We start from the raw sequence: 18904 nt of genomic DNA on the forward strand, positions 1-18904 counted from the left end.
CTGCTTTGTGGTGATAGTTTGAAAACACCTGACGAAGATCTCTGTTAGATCTTAATGTTGTAAGATTAAAGATTATCAGGAGCTTTTAATATAGTGTGGATTTTCTGTTGATTCTTGCCTTAGTCTGATTTTTTGATCCAGCTCCTGTAAAAGTTAGTGGAATGTGTTTGCCCTCCACCCTGCTTTTTCCTTTTTTAGTATTTAAAGCCACAAAGCATACACATAATTGCAGTTTATTACAAATTTTCACACTTTATGTCAGGGTGTCTGCAGGTCCTGAAGTCCTAAAAAATCTTTAAGTCAGAGTCATAAATATTAAGCCTTAAAAGACATTAAATTGTCTTAAAGTTGAATTTGCGAGGTTTCAGTTTCCACACACATTTTATCTTATTCTATCAATTAATTAATTAATCTTTAATTTTTTTTGTCAAAATTAGCCAATTTATAATATTACAAATCTTGAAACCATCCACTGAACCTAATAATGTATTTTCGCTTTATTCTTTCACTTACCTATTTGGAAAATATAGATTAATCTAACTCACTGACTTTCCTATATAAAACCTATCTCTACATGAGACTCTACCTACCTTTATACTTACCTGCAATGCAGACTTTGTGGTTAAACATTATCTTGAGAATGTCTTAAAAAGAATGTAATTTAAGTAATGATCCCCTGTTATTTTTTTAACTCTTACACCAGTTAGCCAAAACATTAAAACCACTGGCTAGTGATGTGAATAAAATTGATCACCTAGTTACAATACAATGTTCTGCTGGGAAACCTTGGATCCTGGCAGTCATGTGGATGCCACTTGACACACACACCCCACCCAAACACTGTTGCAGACCAAGAACATCCCCTCATGGCGTTCCACAGATGCTTGATCAGATTGGGATCTGGGGAATTTGGAGGCCAGGGTGACGCCTTGAGTTATTTGCCACATTCCTTGCGCCATTCCTGAGCAGTTTTTGGCGTGATGCATTGTTCTGCTGAGGGGGCCACTGCCATCTGGGAGTGCTGTTGCCATGGGTAGGAGTACGTGGTCTGCAATGGGGTTTGGGTGGGTGGAGCATGTCAGGTGGCATCCATTGCATTGTAATGAGATGATCAATGTTGGCTTTAATGTTTTGTGCTGATTTGTGTGCTTGACTCAGGTTGCAACAAAGATTTAAATACATTTCTCAGTGTTGTGTCATCCAAAAACCAGAATTCTTGCTGAACACTGTAGTGTTAATGGCTGTTTCTGTGTCCAGGCCTTCCTTGAGGCATACCTGGCCCCTGGTCCTACCCTGCAGTACGGCCCCGAGCGCTGGATGGCTGACCAGTGGACTTTGGTCAGCGAGGCGTCTGTCACCAGCGGCATTAAGGAAGGGACAGAGTTCCTGCTGAGGTGTCTTGACTTTAGTTTAGCTGTGACCGTCAAAGGCATCCCGTACATCCGACTGACTGAGGAGTACATCGACCCCAAGTCTCACAAGTTTATACTGCTGCTCCAATCAGAAACCTCAGTTTAACACAGTGGACCGGAACTGCTGATGTGGACGTACAGGACGTGTTATCCGACTGAATTTTACACAAAAAAAGAAACTTTTTTGTACTGTTTTTTGTACTTCTGTTTATCAAATGTCCTCACATAGAATATCTTTGTGTCCTCATCTTTGTCCTAAAGGGAACATGCTTGGATTTCTCTGTCATGACGTCTGCAGAACACAGTTCAGGTATTCCTCTATGCACGACAGATGACTCTCACACACACTCTCTTCTTACTTTGGATTGCATGTGCCAGTGTGTGCCTGCGTGGGAGAGTTCATGATTTAGTAGGAGTGTGTGTGATTTAGGATGGAAAATGTGTGTGTTTTGAGTGCTGTTTACACTCGGGATGTGTCTCGACCTGTCTCTTCTTTCTCTGTAGAGTTGACTATAGTGACCAGGACGTTTGATATAACCTGAACCCTTTTCACCAAAACTGCTCTTTTTTCAGTCTTAGCTACGATTATTTATCTGTCCTGTATTTCAGATGTATGTACAGTATTTATATGTGAATATACTTTATCCCTCCAGACTTTTTATATCAGAATTGTGCATTGGATGATTTTTTTACCTTGTCAAAGATTTTTTTTTTACTTTGTCTGTCTGCACTGTATTTGTGGAAAAAGCTGGACTGTAAATAGTTGAAGACATTTGTAAATGTCAGAACCACTGGAATCTCTTGGACTGAATGCCAACCACAGTACAGCTTAATATAGATGGTCTAGCCAATAGATTGTGAACGAACACATGTGACTACTTAGTGTCTTTGTATGGTTAAGTGTGTGCAGTGAACACTGATCTCTTTGTAGGCTAGTAGAGAGACTAAGACCCTGTCTACAAGTATACAGATATTTTTATTCTTATTTTCCTTCTAAGCTGCAGATTTTTAAAAACCCCAGTTACTGTGTGTCCATGTAGACATGAAAAATTAAGCTATTGGGAAATAATGACATCATCTCAATTTGCACATGCAGTTTGTTGCTATATGTAACAAGCATATGCTAGAAACATCAGAAACAATGACCAACTATCGGTATGCTAACCTTTTGTTAGCACTGCTTGGTCAAAGTTTATTTAAAATTTATTGCTGCACCACTTAATGGATGAACAGAGGCAACTGCTGCACCCAGTGTTTTTGCTCCAACTCAGGGTCCACAATTTAAAGTCTGCCAGAAACAAAAGTTTTACATCAGTTCAGGTCGCAAATTTACAAATCGTAGGATAATGAAGGAATGACCCACCCTACTCTCCCTTTGAGTGGCTAGTTCTCATTGCCTTCGTTGGTTTGGTTTATGTAAAAGTATTGGGATTGGTTAGGGTAACAATGTCAGGGTAAGCCAATCAGAGGCAGGGTAGGGCAGGCCACTCCTTCATCATCCTAGGATTCGCAAATTTGCATCCAGGTCGAACCAGTGGATGCGGGGACACTTCCTAGAGTGGAATTGTTGTCAACCAAAATTAGAAGGATATGTTTTGTATGTCCAGAGCACCACTTAAATGTTTAAGTAAGCTCCTTCATCCTTAAATTGGATGAGATTAAATGGCAATCAGACATCCTGTGGGTGTTTTGAAAAGGTAACATTAGTCTGTACACTTAGATACCTTTATGACAAGGGGAGACAATGTGGACAGAGGGGGGAAAATAACCATTTTCAAAAATATCTGTATATGTGTAGACAGGGCCAAAATCTTTGGACGGCTTTGAGGTTCATTTGTTTGACCTTTAATATCTTGTGTCACTTTTGTGCTGTTTAAAATATGACCCTGGTTTTCATCTCAATTCAACACAAGGAGGGTGTATGATTACAGCACCCTTCTGCATTATGTAAATCACGAGGATCGTGCAAAACCTAAATATTACCTCAGCAATTTCAGAAGACTTCCCCTAAACATCTCACTAGAAATTAAACATCTCTTATCTCATGTTTGCAAGTGTTTAACAAATGTTGAAAATTGATTATTTGGTGTAAATTAGCTCAACCTAGAGTCAGTATTTCTGCTGTCAGTATTTTGTCTAACTCTGCTGCCACCTATCTACAGCAACTGGAACAGGAACGCTGTCACTCCATTTGTATGAATATTTGAACTGTATTTTAAAAAACTTTTGTATTTATGAGGTCTGTTTTGTTGTAAATTTACATTTACCTGAGTGTTACTGTGGTCACAGATGGTGTAGTTTTGTTTAGGCTTTTAGAGTGTTGTTGGTTGTAAATAGCTCTCGACTACACATGTGCCTCAGTTACACATATTTAGGATGTGCTTGGTATACATGTGCAGTTTTCAAGCGTGCTTGTGTGCGTGTGCGTGAGAGAGAGAGAAGAGGAGAAAGAAAGGGAACTTAATGAAGAAAAGAGATTGCTTTCCCAAATGCTTTGTACCCGTCTTCTTTTATACAACAGAACATGTAAAATTACAGCAGCTGTGTCAAAGTCACATTTGTAAAAAAAAAAATAAATGAATATTTGTATCGACCTTTTCAGCGCCTTTGATTTTTGTATTTCTATGTAAGAATTGACGGGAAGGATACCTGGTATCCTTTATAAAAGGGAAAGTTAACCCTAAAATCCCAAATACTTTTTTCCTCTCACTTGTGCTATTTGTCGATCTAGATTGTTTTGATGTGAGTTGCCGTTGAGTTTTTAATTTCTTTATTTAATTTTATTTTTTGATGCTTTGTGCATACCATCTAGTTCAATTACACCGGAAAGAAGGCAGACATCTCCATGGCCAATATCTCCAACAGTTGGCAACTCACACCAAAAAGTACTGGAAAAAAAAGATACATATATAATGTTGCCACTCACCTACAGGTGAAAAAAACTACCCTGTTAAATCACGTTTTCATTTCATTGTATCCAGAGGAAGACAAGAGTTGGACAATGAGTCCCAGAAAAGAGAAAGCAACAATGCAAAGTTAAAAGTGCAGGAAAGCAAGAGAGGAAGAGCAACACAAGAAATTAGCATTCTAATGAGCTTTCCAGAGTCAATCCAGCAGTGTAACGACAGCTTTATCTCCCCGTGCAGCTGCTGCCTGCCCCATTAATTCAGGTGAGAAATAACGCCGATGGAGAAAGAGGAAGTAAGTGAGAGATGAAGGCAGCGATTCGAGGTTTGCTATTGAAAATGGAGATTCATCAGCATATGGTTTACAATGTTAAACCCCCTGGACAGAAAATATAGCACTGAATATAAAGTTAGGCCATCTGAAAGGAGGGTGGAGAATTAAAGCAAACGGAAATGCAAGCACATATTTACCTCTCAGACTGGCTTATTGGCTCTGAGGACAATGAGCCACAACATATGTTATTGCACAGATTATAAGTAAAAGAAATTAGGTTTTGGTGGAGGAAGAACTCAGAGTCTTTACTTCAGTGAAATTGACGATACAACACTGTAAAGATACTCCATTACAAGTTTAAGTCCTGCAATCGACACTTTGCTCAAGTTAAAGTACAAATTATCATCAGCAAGTAAAACTAGTTATTCTTTTTACAGTCCATGTCCTGATTTCTTTAGAGTTTTAGAAAGACTTTTTTAGAGTATAAGACTCATTTAATTTGCCTTTACTAGTGAGTCTGTCTTTGTTTTCACTTGGTCGGATTCATATTGAAAAGATTTCTTGTTTTCTTAGGTTTACGTTTCTGTGTTTTTTCCCCTCCTTCCTGTGCTGCCTTTTCCTCATTTACCCATGGCACACCTTTCCTGCGTCAGCCTCGTTATTCCTTCCTGCTCCTTAGTTTCTCCAGACAATCAGCTCCCTGCCTGGTTTTCTGCCGCATCACCTTATTCCCCTCACCTGAGCTTCTCTGCGCTTTTTCTCCACCTGCACTTCACCTCCTCGTCAGTCCAGTTTGTATTGAAGTCTCATTTATCAGTTTAGTCTTCGTTTGATCGTTGTTTTGTTTGTGTGATCTTCTGTTTGCTGTTTCCCTCTTCCAACCTGGAAGAAAGACCTGTTTGAGTTGTTTGCAGTCTTCTGCATTTGGGTCCACCTGGTCCACATTACATGACAACTCTGACAAATATGACAATTAGTGAGATGATTGATAATGAAGAGAGAGGGAAAGTTCTGATGCTTTTTGCAAGGGGCAAAAGCAACAGCTGTTTGTTTATTTTAAGCTTATCTACCACAACTAGAAATAGAACAAAGAATAAAATGTAAATAACAGTTTAAGTACAGTGCCTCAGACCTATACTCTATTGTGCAAGTGCAGTATTAGAGTAACTATACTTAGTTGCCACCACTGGTGCTGCTTTTGATATTCAAGTTTTAGTCGACTTGCTGTTCTACAGTGGGACTAAGTAGTATTTCTTTTATTTAAAGAAGAAATTAATCAGATGGCAGGGATATTTAACATCGTCATTTTATGTCTAAATATATGAGATATTGACACATGTAATGTATGGTGGGGCTGAGAAATCAAATTTCAAAAACACAAGCCAATGAAGAAATATCCACACCAACTTGATGACACGCACAGTATTTATAAAGACAGTTATGTCAGCATGTCTTTTTTCTTACACCTAACCACGTGCTTACGTTGCCTAAACCTATAAAAATAAACCTAAAGAACAAGCATTTCAAGTGTTTTTCTTAATTTAGAAAAAGGTTGTATCACTGTGACCAGCACAGCACATTTCCTGGGAAAACAAGCATATTTTGAACAGACACAATGCATGTAACAAGTGTTAATTAACACATTGTGTTTGTTTTGTGAGCTTCTTGCAGAGAATCTCTCTGTTTGCAGCATGCTTTGTAAATGTTGCACATGTTTTGGCAAATAGATTTTTCTTGTGTTTTCATGTTGGTGGTTAATTTTTGCAAATGCTGGACATATGGTGTGAAATTGGTGAAAATGTTTCTTCGTTTGTTTGTGTTGGGTCTATGTGTTTTGGGAATTTGCAATGCATTGAGCTCTCACGGCCACCATAGCACAGTAAACATCTGGTTCAGAAACTTAAGTTTATAAATCTTTTATTTTAATCCCAAAACCCATTCCAGGCTTATTTACATTGTCAAAAAATGACATTTTGGATATTAAATAGATTTATTATTTTTAGCAGGCACATATTCAGTATAAATTTGATATTTATTTGTGAAAAGTCATTTTACTGTACAGTTTGTCTGAAATCCATGCTCAACTCAACCTGAAGAAAAATACAGAGGAGTCAACATTTTCTAGGATTAGGCTACGGATTATTCCTCATCATCGTCATCATCGTCGTCGTCGTCGTCGTCGTCGTCATCATCATCATCGTCATCATCATCGTCGTCGTCATCATTGTCGTCATTGTTGCCACCGTCCTCCTCATCATTATTGTCATCATCTTCATCATCATCATCATCATCGTCATCATCATCGTCGTCATCATCATCATCATCATCATCATCATCATCATCATCATCCTCAGTGTTGACTTTGCCAGAGAGAACATCCTCGATCCAGTTCTCCAGCTCCTCAGCAGTGGGCAGATCCTCCTCATCATCCATCTCCATCCACACACTATCGGCCTGCTCACACACACACACACACAGAGAGAGAGAGAGAGAGAGAGAGAGAGAGAGAGAGAGTTCAAATACTGTCAGGACAAGCACACAACATTCATGTCACTTTAGACAGGCTGTCAGGGTCTCGGGGACTCACATCTGTAACATTGACAACTCCAATCTGTGGTCTGAACAGGTCCACCTTAAAGGTCTTCTCCCAGTAGGGGATCAGCTGAAGCAACCAACAAAAAAAAGATCAAGTTAGACCTGCAGCTTAAGAATTAAATATCAGTTGGTGTTTTTTTTGTTTTTATTTGTTTTTTGTTGATAGCTCACCAGAGGAAAGTCATCTGGGTCAATCCAAACGATGCTGAGGTCAGGCAGGTGAGTGTTGTCTCTTGCCACCTCCTTCAGGATCTCAAAGAATTCATAACCATCTGGAAGCATTTTCACATAACATCAGTCGACATAAAACTCTGACTGACCAAAAGGTGAGCACAAGATGCCTGTTCCTTTTATCACCGACGTTTAGATCAGAACATTGACTATCTGTAAATGAAATAGTATGCTACAGACAGCGTCAAGTTAGCTTCGTTTTGCATGAAGACAAGAAACAGTTAGCCTGGCTCTGCCATACAGCAACTCTAAAGATCACTTATTTATGCATAGCTTTAAGCCTTAATAAAATGTAAACAGGTGAGTTAGAACAGTTGTGATGAATGTTGAAATAATGTTTGTGCTAGACTGTGAACATGTTTATTTCTGCTGTAATGTTGGGCATTTCAACACTGGGATTTCTTGGAACTGACTGGCTTTCTGAGCCAACCTCAAGTGGCCATTTAGGGAAGTGAAGTTTTTGTCACATCGACATAGGCTTCCTTTTCATCCCTGGAGTTTGTAGCTTTGTACAGACATTAAAGAGTGGATTAAATCCTCTGAACTCTCAGCAATAAAGTCAATAAGTTTATTTCACAAAAATTTAAACCTGCTATGAAGCCTTTACACTGGTTAAATGTCAGGAAACAAGAGTTACTATATTGTCTGTAAACTCCAGTGTCTATAGCAAAAATGTTCTACAGTCTCATACCCTCCTATAACATATAGTGGTATAGTATATACCAGGGCAAGAATCATACACAAATCTGATTGTTTCAACCTGACAGTCGACTGACTCTCCATCAAGCAGATCACAATAATCTGAAAGATTAATGTGTTTACGTCTTTATGTTGCTTTATCTGCTTTGTGATGAATGCCTGATGAAGATCTCTGTTAGATTGAACACTGCACAATTAAAGATTACTGAGAGCTTTTATTAGAGCGTGCAGATCTTCCATTTGATTCTTGCCATAGTTTCATTTTTTTGATCCAGCATCTGTATTTGTTTTTTGGATTTGCATTCCCTCCACCTTGTGTGTTCTTAGCATATAACAGGCCCTTACCAGGGTCCTCCTGCTCTGCAAACGCAACAATGTGGATGCCCTCAATGTCATCCTCCTGCAAAGAGGAAATATAAATGTCAGGTTACTATAAGTGTCCAGGGAAACTAAATTTAAACTTGTGAATGCTGACTGCAACTGGATAATCATCACTCACCCAGGTCTCAAACATATCTTCTGCACGCAGCTTTCTCAGAGTTGGTCTGATGGTACAGAAAACACATGTTGAAGTGCTCATACAATACAACTTTAGAAAATAGGTCAGCATTGCTCTTTTTTACCGTCTGTGTTCAGTTATAAATTCCACCAGCTCCTCCTCAGAGTGAGGTTTGCCTGGGATGGTGACTGGCTCCTCCATGAAGGGCTCGTAGAAATCCACCTCGTTCAGCTTCAGAGTCAGCTCCTTGGCCACCTGTAGCAACATGTTTACATCACTCAAGAATAATTATGCATCCAGCTCATGAAAGCAGTAATGAGGATTCATTTCTTAAGATTTGGTGCCCTTTGCTAAAATATTTACCGTCTGAACTCAAATAAACTCTATTACAAGGCTGATACCCTTCAGAATGGAGGCAAACTTTACCCAAGGCCACATCAGATTTCCTTATACCTTTTTCCTAATACTTCCGAAACCATCTTTTGCCATACGCTGTTGATGAGAGTCAGAGGACATTGTACTCCACTTTTCAGGTTACAGTGATTGTCAATAATTTTATTTATTTGTTTATCTTGTTATCTTGCTATTTTGCTATCCCCTTGCTGCTGCAATGTTGGAAATTTCCCCACTGTGGGACTAATAAAGGATTATCTTATCTTATCTTATCTTATCTTATCTTATCTTATCTTTATCTTGTGTTGATAAAGTGTTGTGTTCTGAAAAAAAATGTTTTAAAAAAAAAAATAATGATGTGTTGATTTATCTGTTTGTTTGTTACTTACAGATTTCTCAAAAGTGGCAAAGAACTTAATGTAGGGCTGGAACTGCTCTGCAGCTTCTTTAAATGCTTCATAGTCTGCAGATGAAAGAGAGCAGGGAGGAAAAGGAAATTATCACACAGGGTTATTAGACTGTATGATGTTGTACTCTTGTTTTCCTGGTCTCACATCTGTTTGTGCTTTCTTTGTGTACATGACATTTGCACATCAGGGAGTGGAAATAGTTGAACTTTGACCTCTACTTAATGCTCCCACAGTTGGTCAGATGGATGTAGCTGCAGCTCATCACCACAAGTAAACTACTCTAGACTCAGTTCTTCCACAGCATGTGAGACAGGAAATGGCAGCGGCAGCTGTGTGTGCAGCAGTGGTAAAAATGGATCCGTAAATCCGTGGAGATGAGGGGGTTAAAATACATTCATGTTATAATGAGGGCATGAGCCACAGAGAGATAACAAGAGCTGTGTTTAGACAGCAAAATACATATTTTACAAATTTATCAATCATGACAACAGCCTCACACACTCACGCTCAGAGTCCTCGCTCTTGAAGTAACCAATGAGGCGAATGTCTTCCTCCATCCTATCAAAGGCTCTCAGCTCCAGAGCATTTCCTATTACCTCCACTGGCTCCTCCAACAACTAGAGACATAGAGACACAGAGAGAGATACTGGGGTAAGCTTGTGACTGTTGATTAGTGCAAACAGCTGGAAATCTACTCTTAAATCACACTACTCACGTCCAACAAGAACTCCACCAGAATGTTAGCCGAGAGCAAGCCGTCAAACTCGATCACCCGATCGGCCTTGAAAACATACACACTGCCCTCCTCCTCCAGGCCTGTGATTGAGGGAACTTACTGTCATTATATACATTTAGAAACTGCTCTCAAAGTTATTTGACCCTTAACTAAATCTGGAATTAAGGGAAAACGTCTGTCAGGACTTGCAAGCAAAAGTGGGAAAGTCATTGTTTTGCAAGTTGTTAGTTTCAAGTCTTTGTACACAAGTCCCAAATCAAGTCACAAGTACTAAATTTTGAGTTTCGAGTCCAAAACAAGTCATAATGCGCTTGTCACAAAATGCAATGCCATCTTAACAACATAATATGCTAAATTTACAAAAATCATGAGTAGTTACAACTTAGTCTTAGTCTTGATCTATAATTCTCTCTGCAACTTCAAATGTCGAACAAAGTTAGAAGTTGTTGCGTCAGCGCCTCCATCTAATTTTTGAATCTGCACGTTTTGCATACCGCAGTTCCTTTTTGTTGACCACCACGTAGTTTTTGCATGCAAACAAAATCACCTTTGGTATATTTTTTTTTTCAAACTGGTACTCAGTAACATGGTTGGTTCTGTCTCTCAACTCAACTGGATGCATTCAAATTTGTACAGATAAAGTGGATCATCTGGGGAATAACTGGCGACTTGCTGGGGATGGATAGTGTTAGGGTTAGTTGATTCAGAATGAACTGAATTGATTTGTGGCACACCCTTTAAATAACATGTTTTACTCTTTGGGATTGGCGGAAGGTCTGAAATATGTTCAAAGTAAAAGGCTCAAGTCCAAGTGAAGTTACAAGCCATTGGTGTTAAAGTCCAAGTTCGACTCCAAGTCAGGTGACTTGAGTCCACACTTCTGTCTACAAGTATCAATCAGATAAAGGTTTATGCTGTATTCAAATACTCACCCAGTTTTTTTGCCACCTTTGCATCTTTGTGGGAGTCGACCATCCCAAACCCAATATCCTTCTCTTCCATAACCTGAGCAACAAGCTGCAGCCAAAAACAAGACAGCAATAAGGATTACATGTTAAGAAGAGCATTGATGTAAAACAAACAAGATGAATATTCACTCTGAGTTCTAAGGTCTGAGAGAAAAAATCCCAGTTTTAAATTATAGGAGTTTGACTGCAGTGCTTGGTCTTAAAGAGAAAAAAAAGGAATCCCAAAGTTGGCAATATGACAGAGGTGCTCAAGCTGCCCAGGAGCCATGGAGACACAGTTACATAATAATCGAGGGTGCTTTGTTCTAAATATAACCAAAGCTACAGTATATATAATTGTTTCGCTTGTCACCTACTGTGCTTTTGTGGGGAAAAGTAGGTGACAAAAGTCTGCCGGATATCATCCTTAAATGAAACAGGGTTGTTCACTCTATGATTGATGTGCTGTCTTCAAAGTACAGTTAAATGCTTTGGACTTATAAAGTTAAAGGTATCCTGTGGAGTTTTGACAGTAGGTGGCACTCAGCCCAGTTGGCAGAAGCAAATGTTGGCATTGTATGTTTCTGTAAACCACGGACATGTTGCAGTATGTTTTATATGTGTGGCGTAGTTTTGATTACATGTATATGAGCACCCTTTGTCACCTGGTGAAGGGGATGGTGGATGGTATGACACCAAGGTGAGACGCCTGCCAAGCTGCAGACAACTGTTACAGACCAACAAACAACAAAACAGCAGATTTTTAGCATCAGCTGCATTTCCAGTTGCAACTGTGCCATTAAAAGTAGGTGTGTTTGCAGTGCATGAAGACGTTGGTGGCATAACTGTGACACCAAAAAAGGGTATTTTCAGACAAAACACGGTCTTTTCCCAACCCAGTGTTTTTTGTGCTAAAACATAGCCACATGTTAACCCCAGCATTGTTGAAACATAAAGGAGTGTTGCATTTTTGCTACATAATGACCTACAAATTTTACATATTTGTGGCTTGCAGAAATGTACAATGCCAATATTTCTTCTGGCCACTGAGTTCATGCAGCAGTGGTTGTTGGCATCTTGCATGTGCACATTCATGCATGTGCACATGTGCATACAGCATGCATGCAGTGCAGTTTATGTCCTGCCATCTTTTTCATGCCAATCCACTGATCTACAGTTGGTGGCAGTGTTTTGCAAACAAACGAAACAATAAGCTAACAATTGCAATGATAATACCGCAGGACAATGAAATACCACAGGACAAGTTATAGATGTTTGGGAAAACTGAGCAAATATGCCAAATATTATGTGACTTATACAAAGTTAACCTTCTGTAAGGTTACTGTGCATAAGTGCCTGACCACAGCAACATGGCCCACCTGTGCTGTGTCAAATAAGTGAAGCTAATATCAGAGCTGCATGACTGAGCTCAGATTACCTTCAACAGATCAGGGAGCAGCTCACCCTCAGCCATGTGTAACATGAGACAAGGCACAGTGCACACAGTTTCCTACTGTATGGAACTCAAACAAAGAGTTTAATTTAGTCTATCAATTAGATGCCTGGCGCCAGCTGTTTAACTGAGCCTGAATACAAAGTAACGTCAAGCTGTCTTACTTTTGCTTTGAACACCCAAGTCCACCAAAAAACTACAAGGTAAAGGAGAAGTTGGTGGTGCTATAAAACATAATACACATGAGCTCTTGGCCTATTTGTGCCAGCCAGGGAGAACAACCTTTGAGTGACTTATTTCTAAGGGAAAGAGGCGCGCATTGAATTGAGGGGATTAAGATAAATAAAGGCACAGCAATGTATCTCACTGTGCACTCATGGTGGAGGAAATATTCAGATCCTTTACTTTAGTCAAAGTACCAATACCTAACAATAAAAAAGTAAAAGTCCTGCACTGAAAATATGACTGGAGTAAAACTAAGCAAGTATAAGCAGGAACATGTATTTGAAGTATTAAAAGTAAAAGTACCTGATGCAGACAGATGTTTAAAAAAAAAAAAGTTAAATAAATAAATAAATAAAAAAGACACCAGCAAAAAACTCAAAAGTATTCAAAATGAATTAGAGGAAAATGTTTTTTTTAATCAAAAAAGTTGCCAATTATTTTTTGTCAGTTAGCTAACTGATAAATCAAGTAACCATTTCAGCTGTACTTGAATACACCATTTAGTATACCAAAACATAATATTCTATTAACTCTTCTTGTGTTTTTTTTATTGCAAAAGTCTTAATTTGTAAAGTCATTAAAGCTTTACAGAAAAAAAGTACAAGTACCTAATATTTGTACTTGATAAATTGTACTTTACATTACACCACTGCTGTGCACTCATACAGATACACACTGACCTTGACAAAACTAACACATTTGAACATTAAGATGACGGTTTATCTCTCACCAGTTGGCTCTCTGTTTTTTGTTTTTGGCACTTGTGGGGATTTATTAGACTCTAAATCTTTTATATGTTTCTGGTTAATGAGACTGCATTACTTTTCTTCATATCACTGCCACCAAAAAAACATGTCCTCTCCATTATCTATCTTTCTTCCATTTCCAGCAATGGCAACTTTTGTAACATGTCTTATTCATACTCATTTGATCCCTGCTCTTCTCCTTCTTCCTTTACTATTACCCTGCACCTTCATTTTCCTCTTCTTAATACTTCACCTCCAGCACCAGCTCAGTCATCTGGTGTTTCTTTTGCAGCTCCTTGTTGTCTGGTATGGGTCCATGATAAAACATGCACACCATGCTGTGCTTCTTCAAGGCTTTCTTGTAGTTCTTGTCATTGATGTCCAGGACCCGGTCCTTCCCATCATACTGTGGGAACTCCAAGCCCTTCTCAGCTGGGGCCAGAGGCACAAGGCTCAGGCAAGAGAGCAGGAACAAGCACAGGGAGAGCATGGTCCGGAGCTACCACACACCCCCGAGTTTGGACTTCACAGTATGAAGCTGCACGATCAAAAAGTTTGATCTAAACCCTGTGAAAAGGGAAGGGAAATGTAATGTTGTGGAAAGTTTGAAAAAGTTGGTCCGTTAGTGAAAATTCTCAAGCATCCCAAGTTCTGCAGAGAAATCCAACTTCTACAAGCATCCTTAGGAGCTATATTCTCCCCCTGTGATCACGCCTTCAAGCCTTCGCTCTGCAGACACAAAGGCAAGAGAGGAGCACTGTTCGGCCTGTGAGGTGCTCGGAGAGTGGATACCATACATAGCAGCGCTCCTCTCCCACTTCTTGTGCAGGACAGGCCCATTTTTAGGAGACCAGTTGTTTGAATGCTAAAAATAAAGCTGCAAGTGAGAAAGAGAGATAGCGGGGGGGGGGTAATAGTGACTGTAGTTCTTGCTCCATGTGATGTCTGTTTGAGGGAGTCGTTGATTAGTGAGGAGAGAGTTGAGCCCTAGAGATTTGGGGGATTTAGTTTATTTTGAGGTGTTTAAGTCTGTGAGGACCAAAAACACTGTGGACATTTGATTTGGTGCAAGAGTAGAAAACTGTGGTGTATTTTAAGTGACACCAACAGGTGTGCAAAGGGCAACTTGGATAATCTGTGTGGTGTTTGTTCTGCAGATGTGGTTTCATGAGTTTAGCATGCAATGTGACCATGAAACGAGTATATATTGTTATCTTAATATGACATTTTGGTTGTTTCTTAATTATTTTCCTCATTTTACTCTTCACAAACCTGCACACTGACTCAAAGATCTTCCTCTTAAATTCTATATTTAGGCTTTATATCCCCCGTTTTTACCCTTCTGACAAAGCCGCAGCAGCTGCACCTTTATTTTTGCCTCCCTATTTAGGCTTGTTCACCTCTACTTTGAACTGCAACAGCTCCTTAGCTGCTTTGGAAGGAGCATCTACTGCCCTCTGCAGGTAGAAACCAAGTATGACCTGCTGATTAATGAGAGTTATAGTAACAGCACTCCTACTGAAAATGTTTAAGATCTTTTTATGTTATAGTTGATTCCCAGCCAGAGATGCTTGCATCCCAGCAGGTATTTTCTCTAATTTCTGGGGAATATGTGGAAAATTATGGATATAATATAAAAATAATATAATATTATATATTTGCAAAGAAAAAAACACACAAATTGTATTTCACTTCAGTAAATATATTGTCAGCAGCTCTTTATCACAGCAGACACGTTGCCTTACGTCATTATACCAAAAGCTAGCCCAGTCACCAGAAAAAAATGTTGGTATTGTGCATTTCTGCAAATTACAAATAGGTTACATTTGTACATTTCATATGTATCATATCAATCTATTCAAACTGAAGTGATATAATCTGACTGTCATCTGCATGTGAAGGAGATGTTGGTTGGTGTGTCATCTTAGCGAGACACCTGCCGTACTGCAGACAACTGAAGATCACTGTTTAAGAAAAAAAAAAGTGGTTGTGATTTAGCGACCCATCACTGTTTTACTGGCAGCTGTTGGCAGTTGTTTTTCACAAAGACACTGTTGCTTTTCCTGCCAGGATTGAGACTACTAAGTGGGATATTTAAAGCCAAAACATGATCTTTTAAACCGTAGCCAGGTGGTTTTTGTAACTACGCCTAACCACATCCTAACCATGGCGCTGTCAAAACATTAAGTTTCAACATAAAGTTTCCACATATCCGCTACATAATAACATGCAAATGTAACATACCTGGGGTTTGCAGAAATAAACAATGCCAACATTTATTCTGTTATCTGGGTTGGAAAAAACACAGATCTCCTGTTTCAGAAAAATGTGAAAGTGATCCAGCATTTATAATACTAGGACCATCTAACAGTTGACTGGACAAGCTTTTTAAAAGATAATTGCTAAATCTACTAATTTCTTGAAATTTTTGGGACACTTCTCGCCCTTTTTTTACCATGTTTACAAACAAAAATCCAATTTGCTCAGGGTTCATAGGTTTAAACACTTTAATATGGGAAAGGCATCTGATCGCAGCACAAGACAGTGTATGTTGATCCAGATTTCAAAGGGTGAAATTAGCAGGTGGTGTTAATGATGGGGTAAAAAGTTCATCTGAAAGGGCTATGGCTAAAAGTCTGAAAGCCACTGTCCTGATGCATTATTGATGTTCATGGATTAAATATCTAGAGGTCTGAGCTCAATCACAAGTTAGATACACAGTATTTATCAGACTTATTTATTCTGGTGACTAATTCGAGCAGCAGGAGGAGCATTCCCTGAAAATTTAAAGATATTTACGATGGCCCGCTCTTCTTATATAGATGTGCTTCTGCTTCTCCTGATGATAGCGATGATACGCTGTGAGTTAAGGCTCTGTGCATGCATTATCTAGCTGCAAAGTTGGCGACAACATCACCCTGCTGAGCAGTCCATTCCTCTTTGATGTATTGGTGGTAGGGGTCATTGGAGTGCTCTCTCCTCTTGGATTTCACTGTGCTCACCAGGATGGCCACAATAATGAAGGCAAACATGCCAATCATCACCGCCAGATAACAGATGACGTTCCTGAAGTTCTCCTCGGCCAGAGTCTTGTCCAAAGCGTTGGCTGCAGCTGTCACATTACGCCTCCAGTTGTCTAGGTAATGACTCAATGCATTGGTCAGGGAACCCTCCAGGTGAAGGGTCAGATTGGACCAATCAACTGCACTCATCTAATTGGAGGGAAAATGAAGAATTATTGGTCGCTATTTCCAGAAAGTGCAAGACAAATTCTACTTCTCTGTGAAGCATTCAGATTCAAAAGTTAGACTTGTGCAACTCTAACGGCATGCATAAGAGAGGAAAAAGTAGATTTAAAGGTCTAGTGTGAAGGATGCAGCGGCATCAAAAGACAAAAACTACAGTGGCTGAAGCGAAAGGGCCTATAGGGGCCAGTGACTGATTTGTCCATTCTGGGCTACTGTAGAAACAACATGGCAGTCTCTGTGGAAGAGGATGAGCCATGGACTACCCATGTAGACATAATAAACTTATTCTGAGGTAACGTAAACATAACAATTACTAATTCATGAGATAATAAAAACATAGTGAATACTTTATTCTGTTATTGCCAATATATCCCCCTAACACACTGGGCCTTTAAAATAACAAATTTAGTATGGATAAACAAATGTTCAGCTTTCACAAGATTACTTAAAGCCTCTGAAAACTTGGTTCAATCTTTACGTATTTGATGAAAATTATTAAATGGTTAAGAAAAAAAGTTATGGAAAAAATCTGTAGGTGTTAATTAATATAATTATGTTATTTAAATTATGTTAAAGTTAATTATGTTTAAAAAAATTCAGGTAATTGTTTTTACTTTTCTTTTGTTGTGCTTATTTTCAGGTAATTTTCTTGTAACTTTTTAATAATTTCTTGCTAATGTAGGGGCCAAGTCTTTAAAGAAGAGAGGTTTTGAAGGGTTAAACTGTAATTCATGATTGCAGCAGCAAACTGTACCACAAAGGTGAATCCAATTGCTATGCAGGTCAATACAGAACAACAGCTATGGTCCAGAAATTTACAACAGTTATATGTGAGTCTGTAAAACAGCATGAAGAGCCCCAAAATGCCAAATAGCCAGTGCCTAAATTAATGTTTGATTTCTTCAAAGTCATTTTGTCCACACACTTACACTCATTCAATTCTACAGCCAATCATGTAAAGAACACGAGAAACAATCATATTAACTAAACAGACATGAATAATGGTATTTTTAATTTTACTGTACCAACCTTCTGCCAGGTTTTCAAAGGCTGCATCATGACATTGATTTTCTTGGCGTGAAAACGGAAAAACGAAGAAGCAAAGTGGAGCACAGCTGGTTACAGTGGAAAAAAAACAAAGTCATTAACTCACAGGAACACAGTCAACCACTGCTCATACTTTGTTTACCTTTTTAATCTTTTCTTCTTGGCTGAACAGTGTGTTTGCATTATTGTGTGTGGGTGAGAGGAAAAGATAGCAGGGCATGACCTTGAAAATGCTAGACATGCAAACTGCTAATATATCTTAAATAAAGTTCTATCTAAAGGCATAAAGATATCTTACACTGGAATTCTGACCAGTCAAAATTAAACTGTAGATATCTCAAAGCTGAATTACAGATAGTCATAATTTAATTACAGATATCTTTTATCAAGTTATTAATCTCTTCAAATTAATCAAAGATAACTGTAATGAGAAACCCCATCGCCTACATATAAATTATTCATTCAAATTTGCTCTAGAAAGGATGAAATTGTGGATATCTGAAGTGTTCATTTTGGCCAGAAATAATGGAATTAGGGATACCTGCAATATACCTGGATACCTGGCTATTAAATGTTAAAACAGCTTGCCATAGAATAAATTTTTTCTCCTTTGATGAAAAATCATGTCATTCCAATAAAGATGATAATAATAAAAAAATAATTAATTAAAAATGATCTTACATTAAGAGATAAGGAAACACACAAAGAAAAAATAGGAAGGGGAATGTAGATTTTTGTATCAAAAAGAGGATCTTGAGGCATTGTGATTGTGTCCAGTGTCCTTACTGTTTTCTTATTTGTCTTTCCTTTTAGTGTTTCAAAATACAGTTTGGGAGGCCTCTTAGTCCACTTGCAGTTATACAATACTAAGCGTATAAAATGAAAATGTTTAAAATAAATGCATGACTTCTGTCAATATCTTTTTTTCACAAAAGAAAAGTATATCTCTTTTCTTCGTGTTAATCTTTTTCCCACATAATATCTCAAAAACATTTTCAACATCAATCCAAGGCTTGCTCTAGAATCTCAGGCTACGACGTACGTCCATCGACGTCACTACGCAAGAACAAAACGTCATCGGCG

General features: G+C 38.6%; 3 protein-coding genes across 3 annotated transcripts in view; 1 reads left to right on the forward strand and 2 right to left on the reverse strand.

Annotated features, from left to right (window-relative positions):
* The window catches only part of LOC121949091 (vang-like protein 1), a 29516-nt gene extending 25510 nt beyond the window's left edge, over positions 1 to 4006 (forward strand). Inside the window, exon 9 of the mRNA XM_088083314.1 lies at positions 1258 to 4006. Within this exon, the coding sequence (XP_087939440.1) occupies positions 1258 to 1518 (261 nt within the window). The 3' untranslated portion in view covers positions 1519 to 4006. The remainder of the gene's footprint in view (positions 1 to 1257) is intronic.
* Positions 4007 to 6492: 2486 nt separating this feature from the next.
* On the reverse strand, positions 6493 to 14335 carry casq2 (calsequestrin 2). Its single transcript, XM_042494864.2, has 11 exons — positions 13780 to 14335; positions 11088 to 11172; positions 10135 to 10235; positions 9925 to 10036; positions 9399 to 9472; positions 8741 to 8871; positions 8617 to 8662; positions 8463 to 8517; positions 7359 to 7459; positions 7180 to 7254; positions 6493 to 7046 (listed from the first exon to the last, which is right to left on the reverse strand). The coding sequence occupies exons 1-11, from the start codon at positions 14014 to 14016 to the stop codon at positions 6732 to 6734; spliced, it is 1332 nt and encodes a 443-aa protein (XP_042350798.2). The 5' UTR covers positions 14017 to 14335; the 3' UTR covers positions 6493 to 6731.
* A 936-nt stretch (positions 14336 to 15271) lies between these two features.
* LOC121948715 (potassium voltage-gated channel subfamily E member 2-like) lies at positions 15272 to 17931 on the reverse strand. Its single transcript, XM_042494128.2, has 2 exons — positions 17804 to 17931; positions 15272 to 16738 (listed from the first exon to the last, which is right to left on the reverse strand). The coding sequence occupies exons 1-2, from the start codon at positions 17831 to 17833 to the stop codon at positions 16412 to 16414; spliced, it is 357 nt and encodes a 118-aa protein (XP_042350062.1). The 5' UTR covers positions 17834 to 17931; the 3' UTR covers positions 15272 to 16411.
* Positions 17932 to 18904: the final 973 nt, after the last annotated feature.

Source organism: Plectropomus leopardus, chromosome 10 (genome assembly GCF_026936395.1).
Source record: "Plectropomus leopardus strain MGB_pleo_1.0 chromosome 10, ASM2693639v1, whole genome shotgun sequence".
Taxonomy (NCBI): Eukaryota; Metazoa; Chordata; class Actinopteri; order Perciformes; family Serranidae; genus Plectropomus; species Plectropomus leopardus.

Excerpts from the sequence above, each read along its gene's own strand:
- casq2 (XM_042494864.2), bottom strand. The coding sequence starts at position 14,016 with ATGCTCTCCCTGTGCTTGTTCCTGCTCTCTTGCCTGAGCCTTGTGCCT. Across the intron at positions 10,037-10,134 it reads TGGTGGAGTTCTTGTTGGAC|TTGTTGGAGGAGCCAGTGGA; the intron begins GTGAGTAGTGTG and ends CTATGTCTCTAG. Across the intron at positions 8,663-8,740 it reads TTTATAACTGAACACAGACG|ACCAACTCTGAGAAAGCTGC; the intron begins GTAAAAAAGAGC and ends CTGTACCATCAG.
- LOC121948715 (XM_042494128.2), bottom strand. The coding sequence starts at position 17,833 with ATGATGCAGCCTTTGAAAACCTGGCAGAAG. Across the intron at positions 16,739-17,803 it reads CTTTGAAAACCTGGCAGAAG|ATGAGTGCAGTTGATTGGTC; the intron begins GTTGGTACAGTA and ends CCCTCCAATTAG.